At 39.0% G+C, this 6844-nt stretch overlaps 1 protein-coding gene across 8 annotated transcripts in view; it reads right to left on the bottom strand.

Moving 5' to 3' along the window:
- Positions 1-232: 232 nt before the first annotated feature.
- The window catches only part of Lov (BTB/POZ domain-containing jim lovell protein), a 137350-nt gene continuing 130738 nt past the window's right edge, over positions 233-6844 (bottom strand). For 6 of the 8 annotated variants that reach the window (XM_072894074.1, XM_072894073.1, XM_072894077.1 and 3 more), the window contains exon 3: positions 233-3939. In XM_072894074.1, coding sequence (XP_072750175.1) covers positions 1920-3939 — 2020 coding nt within the window. In that variant the 3' untranslated portion in view covers positions 233-1919. Of the gene's footprint in view, positions 3940-5220; positions 5272-5346; positions 6640-6844 lie in introns of those variants that run through there. The other 2 variants (XM_072894081.1, XM_072894080.1) reach the window with 2 other exon arrangements.

The raw sequence follows: 6844 nt of genomic DNA, 5'->3' as shown, positions 1-6844 counted from the left end.
TTTAAATTTATGTTTTTATATTTTAAAATTATATTTCATAAAACATTGTTCAACAATGAGCAATTTTATATCGAAAAATCATTACAAGATAAATCAACTAGTTAAATAATTTAGTGTATATACATATGTACACACATATATGTAACTCTATATATACATATATGCAATTGTAATTGAATTCAAGAATGTAAATCAACTAGCAAATGCGAATGTAATAAACGTAATACGTTTCTAAAATTTTAATTTTAATCTATAATAATATTATTTAACAAGATAAAAGAATTTACTGTTCAACAGAACCTTTCCATTGTACAAGAAAAAAGATTGTGAAATATATATTTTTACGATTAAAGGACACAATCCAATCAAAAGCAACTGAAGACGAGTTTTCTGACGTTTTCTATAATATTACCGTCAATTAATTTCCATATATTAAAATTTTATGCATTAAAAAAATTGTCATAATTTACAAAAATATATATATAAATATATATTTTTAAAAATTATTACACTTAAATAACACTTTTTTTTTATTTTAATTTCAATTTTTTTTAATATAATTTTAGTCGTTATCTACCAAGAATTGATCGTCATTTTTCGTTCGAGACGTCCGTTATACCGACAACGTGATCATAAGTCCATTATGACATTATATATATATATATATATATATATATATATACTTTGCGTAACCGTTCGCAATACTATTTGGTATATGATGCGCCTTTGCAGCAGGAACTATTTCGTAGCAGTGATGCGAAAGTTTTCTCGATCGTGTCGGTGAAATTTTGTCATGATTTTTGATCATTTCGTTCACGCGAAAAAATTCGACAAATCGCGATGTTCTTTTTGAGATAATCAGCGAACAACGCGTAAATCAAAACAGTAGTCTTCTCGCTATCGTTTGTGAATTTGTGACCGAATCCGAACGCGAACGAACGAAAATTGTCCATTAACATCGAAAGGCAGGATATACACTCGAGAATCTCATTATCAAAATACACTTTTTTGATGACTCGTTTTATTAACTCTATCGATAGATTGTTAAAAACTCGTTCGTTCATTCAATGAGATGTGTGATTGATAGTAATTTTTAACAATTTATCGATAGTAAAATTATCGAATAGATGAGACGCTCGTTCAGATTATTTTGAAACTACCGAGGGCTTCGTTATGAAAGACAGCGATTTTGACAACAGTAGAAATATCACGTGTATATCCGGCCCGACGGAAGAAAGACGAAACCAAAACAATGGCAAGCACAGAAACGAGAGGAGAGCAATTAATGCCGCTTAAGCGTGGATCGAGCAAAAGCTCGAATGTTCATCGAGGGTGTGCCCTGGGAGAGCTGCGAGTCGGTTGGTAAAAGTCAGTCTTGTGAAGGATAGTGTGAGAATCGCGCGCGTGTAAATTTATGTATATACCCCGCACACCTGCGATAAGGAGCTTCACGGAGGGAGTCGCTCGTTTAATTATCGCTATTATTAATTAATCCAATTGGTTGCGAGGAAACGTAAAACTGTTTCTTCCGGTCCACGGATAAACTTCTCGATTCTAGCTATTGTGTCATTGTATTCGCATTCAAATCAATAGGTTTTTCATTTCAATGAGAGAATAAGTTATTAAAAATTCATACAATCTTTTAGATTTGTAAATACGCGAGTATATATCGCGATAATTTTGGCCGCAACATCTTGGAAAAGGAAGTTACGTTACAATACATTAAAAGATGTATTCGCGTTCGCGACATACACTCGCGAATTTTCGGATTTATACGCAGTAGTATATAAATATGTACGTTATTCGTAACCAAAATGGCTAATCGACCATTCGCCACTCCTCGCGAGCAAAGGTAACAAATCAATAATCGTTTAATATCACGTACCTCGTACAGCATCCAAACAGTATTCTACTTAATTCTAATCCGAACCGTTCTGTTGCAGCAATGCAGGCGCTGACTGTGTCGGTTGCGGTTGCATCGATGTCGATGACGACGACTCTTGATGATGATGATGATCGACTATGGGCGACGGTGTTTCGCTGGTCTGCGAGTTCGTCAGATCGCCGCCACCGTTACCATCTCCTAAACATCCACCATCGCCGCTTGAATTCGCGGATTCGAAGGGTTTTTGTTCGCTCGGAGGCATCAGATGTGCTAAATTCACTCCCAGAGGATAAGACGCGGCATACTCGGCGGGATAAAAGCCTTGCGGCTGCGTCATGTTGCCGCCGATCAGAGAGCGATGAGAAGCGTAGCCGCTGTTGTCTGGATGTTGCAACGACAGAGTTGCGAACGCATGACTTATCTGCGCCGACTGTTGGACGGGCTTGATGTTATTGTTGTTCATAATCTCGGGAGTATTGGCGCCGGTACAATTCTTACGCAGTTGCTCCAGTTTGAGACTCTTCCCGTATTTGCCGCGCACATACATCAGTAGACTGTTATAAGGAATCCCGAACAATCGACTAGCTTGCGACGTGGTGAGTTTCTTTTCCCAAACATGCTGCAGAGCTAACGTAAGTTCATTATTTGTCCACGATCTCGGCGGACCCCCGCGCGGCGCACTATGTTGCCCCTTCGGCCTGTTTACCGCGAGCGAGCGGCTGTTGTGATCATTCCATCTACGTGGTGTTCCGTCGCTGTCGTTCCGGTGTTTTTTCGATTTCTTCGTGGGAGGAGGACCAAGATTTGGAGCACCAAAAATGTTCTGCAATGTTTCCGGTTTGAAATTATCCGCGAGAAACGAATCTGTGAGAACTGTCCTGTCATACGTGCTGGCATGAGAAAAAAGTCCGCCGCCGAGAGCCACGCCGTCCAATGGAAACATGGATGGCAAGGAACTACGTCGCGATACTATCGACGACTCCTGTTGCTGTTGCTGCTGATACGGATGGGATCTACCGGGCCCGTGCGGACTGTCTTCGCGTGGATGATGGCTCTGTGGTGGAGGCGGCGGCAGTGGACTTTGCCCGGGCAGCCATTGGCTCGCCAAATGGCTGAGGTTTGTCAGGTACTCGGGGGGTTGCGTTTGCGCCAGAGACATCGACGGTATCACGGTGGCGACCGCCGCCGCTACGGCCGCCGGGATGTCGTGCATAGAGCTGTCCGGATGCAGAAGACTCGTCCCCGTAAGTGGCGAACCACGCGGACTGCTCGTCGCTTCGCTGCCCTCTGTTTTCACATGATGGTGATCCAATCCGCTCGGCGATATGGACTTCTTCATAGAGAGATTCTCCGCCATATCTTCTTGATGCTGTTGATGTTGATTCTGTTGAGCGTTGATCATTTGTTGTTGATCATTTCTGTTGATCATTTGTTGAGAATAATGAGATTGTTGTAGATGCAGCTGCGGTTGCTGTTGCTGCTGCTGTCCTTGGTGCTGGTTACCGCTGAGATTAAGAATACCACTCGACGGTATTGGACTCACGCTAGCCGGCGGAGTCGAGCGTCTGCTCAGATCCTGCGGCAGCAGTTCGCTGGAACGTCGGCGCGGACGCGCCTGCTTTCGACGCGGCATCAGGGGCGAATTACAGGTCTCACGGATGCCAAAGTTCACATGGCCAATGAGCGGTTTGGTTGGATGGTCCCTCGTTTGTTGAAACAGCGTGGGCTTTATTTCCTTCGTGTTCTCCAACGCGCTATCGTCCTCCTCCGGAGTGTCGTGTCGCGCGTCTTCTGGCATAAATTCCGGAAGTGTCGACGAGGATGACAACGGTCTGGGTTCTTCCGACACAAGTCTACGTTCTGACGACGATAGACCGCGTACTTGCAGAACTTCGGCCGCTTTCATTAAACCTGGTAATTCCTCTTGGGCAATTTTCACCTCGCCGCCATACATGAAGTCGATCAGCGTCGACAATACATGATTCGAAAAATCCTTCAGCACGACCACGGGATGTTTACATGGAGTCTCCGAGAATATCCTTTGGAAGAAAGGACTGCAACATCAAAAGAAAATCACTGTATGATTAGAAGCTTGTTTCGAAATTTTGCTAGTCGTGCAAAGCGACTACATTCTTCAACAAAAGATCGATTTACGGTTAATTAAACGTTACGGCGCACAAATCGCCCATGAAACTTTCGCATCGCGCTACTTGTAACGTTACATGCATCGCATGGCGAAGAAACGTTGCGTGTCTTCGCTCAGTAAGATAGAACGGTCGGTCAGAAACCGCGAGCAAAAAAGTCACCGCAAGGATTAGCGTTACTTCTCTGGTTCCAGCGACAGCGAATCAATCAGATGGTACAAGACTTTCGCTCGTTGTCAACTTTACGTCACACCCGGGCGCGAAGCGAGAAAGAGCGTTGCGGTGTAAGACGTGTAGATGGTGACGCGGCGTGGCGCGGCGCGGCGCGGCCCGGCTCGGCCGTCGTAAACCACGAAAGAAGGAGCGACGTGAAGAAATATTTCACGAATAAGAGAAAGACCCGCTCGCACGAACGCAAATATTACTCTTGGTTTCAGAACGCGACGTTTTTTTAAAACACGTTGTACTTTTGTCAAGATCGATGAAACTCTCTCGATTGTTTTCAGTCGAAGTGCAAGGAACCGCTAGAGCAGCAAATAATGTAGGAAGTTATTGTCACGATGAGATATACAGGCGAAGGCGAGTTAGTTAGAAAGCTTTAAATCATCGCCGTCAAGCTAATATATTTCTTGTTCTGTGCGCAATAGTATGACTTTTTTTAAATGGCGTTTTATCTGCAATGACATGAGTCACACTATCGATCTCATGAATCTCAGAGGCTCTGTTGTGTAAAAACTTTTTTTTTATTTTTTTAATATAATGAGATCTCTTCATCAATTATGGAAATTACGGTTTCAATTGATTTTAACGTATTAAAAACTGTAACAATTTCTTAGAATTAAGTTACATTAAGAAAATGGCGATAGGAGCAGTAAATTTTTGAACAATTAGTGAATCAGTTAATAAAAGTCATTTAATAAATTACATTAAAATTCAAACATAAGTTTTTTAATAATTTAATAAATATTGTGACAAGATTATTTTAATTCATGTGTGCGCGTAAACATTTCTATCTACAATCGAGATTCTCCTCAGTGCTTTATAATAAAATAAAAAAAGAAACACAAGAAAAAAACGTATAGAATGATGTGCATGGGAAGATGTGACCAATGCCTTAATAATATTAGCGTCTCGTGTGATATCAATGTCTCAGCATGTCAACGTGCAGGATAATGATGATGATACACTCACAATTATTTTTGTACGAATATTGTTGCCCATCATCATCGTGGGCAGTGTTGACTGTAAATTATCGCGATGTTAAAAAATAAAAAATAAAACTAAAAACTTTTTTAAAGTCATATGAAAATCACTTACTTAAGACTGTCTAAAGAGAATCCTCTCTGTCCCGAACAACAGGTCAACAGTTAATGACAATAATAACGCTGATACAAACAATATAACGATTGAGATTGACGACAGAAATTGTTTAAAGTCAAACAGACAAAATTCGAATCATAATAAATAGAATATACATTAAAATCATCAAGAAAACCGCATGATTTAAAATTTCTTGACAGATTTAATTAAGAAAAAACATGAGGGATGCAATGTTTCAGTATCGCTTTGTAAATTGAGAGCTGCATTTTTCTCTTGATATAGATCATTTCCGATATTAATCTTCTTCTGTATTCTAATTCTATGTTTTCTAATCACTGATTTCTGCTGGAAAACGGTATTTATCTGTCTTTTGTGTTCACTTATTCGTGTTTTTAACAATCTTTCCGTTTGCCGCACAATGTATGACTACACACACAAAAATGTCGAAGAAAATTCAAAAGTTTTTTTTTCTTTGCCCTACATAAAGATTTTTTCGGAAAAATTTTTACCTATTATAAAAAAAAGCTCCCACATTTTTGGGAGTTAACTTTAAAAATTTTGTTATGATTCAAAAAGATCCACTTCCCAAATTTAATCTTAACAACGTTATTTACAAAATTGATTGTGCATCATACTGATGCATTGATTATGCTTCATATGTGGAGGTATAAATACAACAAAAATCAGTGGTTACAGAACGTAGAATTAGTAGTGGACATGAATTCAAGTGGAAGAATATAGATTCTGGATAGAGAACCTTGTTACATAAAAAGATTAACATCGGAAATGATGTATATCAAGAGACGAAAGGTCTCAATTTACAAAACGACACTGAAACATTGCACCCCTCATATTTTTCCCTAATTGAATCTCTCAAAAAATTTTAAATTGTGCGGTTTGTTGATTTTAATGTATATTCTATTTATTATGATTCGAATTTTATCTGTTTGACCTTAAACAATTTCTGTCGTCAATCTCAATCGTTATATTGTTTGTATCAGCGTTTTTATTGTCATCAACTGTTGACGTGTTGTTCGGGACAGAGAGGACTCTCTTTAGACAGTCTTAAGTGACTTTCATACGACTTTAAAAAAGTTTTTAGTTTTATTTTTTATTTTTTAACATCGCGATAATTTACAGTCAACACTGCCCACGATGATAATGGGCAGCAATATTCGTACAAAAATAATTATGAGTGTATCATCATCATTATCCTGCACGTTGACATGCTGAGACATTGATATCACACGAGACGCTAATATTATTAAGATATTGGTCACATCTTCCCATGCACATCATTCTATACGTTTTTTTCTTGTGTTTCTTTTTTTATTTTATTGTAAAGCACTAAGGAGAATCTCGATTGTAGATAGAAATGTTTACGCGCACACATGAATTAAAATAATCTTGTCACAATATTTATTAAATTATTAAAAAATTTATGTTTGAATTTTAATGTAATTTATTAAGTGACTTTTATTAACTGATTCACTAA

Source organism: Anoplolepis gracilipes, chromosome 6, assembly GCF_047496725.1.
Source record: "Anoplolepis gracilipes chromosome 6, ASM4749672v1, whole genome shotgun sequence".
Classification (NCBI taxonomy): domain Eukaryota; kingdom Metazoa; phylum Arthropoda; class Insecta; order Hymenoptera; family Formicidae; genus Anoplolepis; species Anoplolepis gracilipes.
Note: the sequence above shows the minus strand (reverse complement) of the source record. Positions and strands in the feature narration are given on the sequence as shown.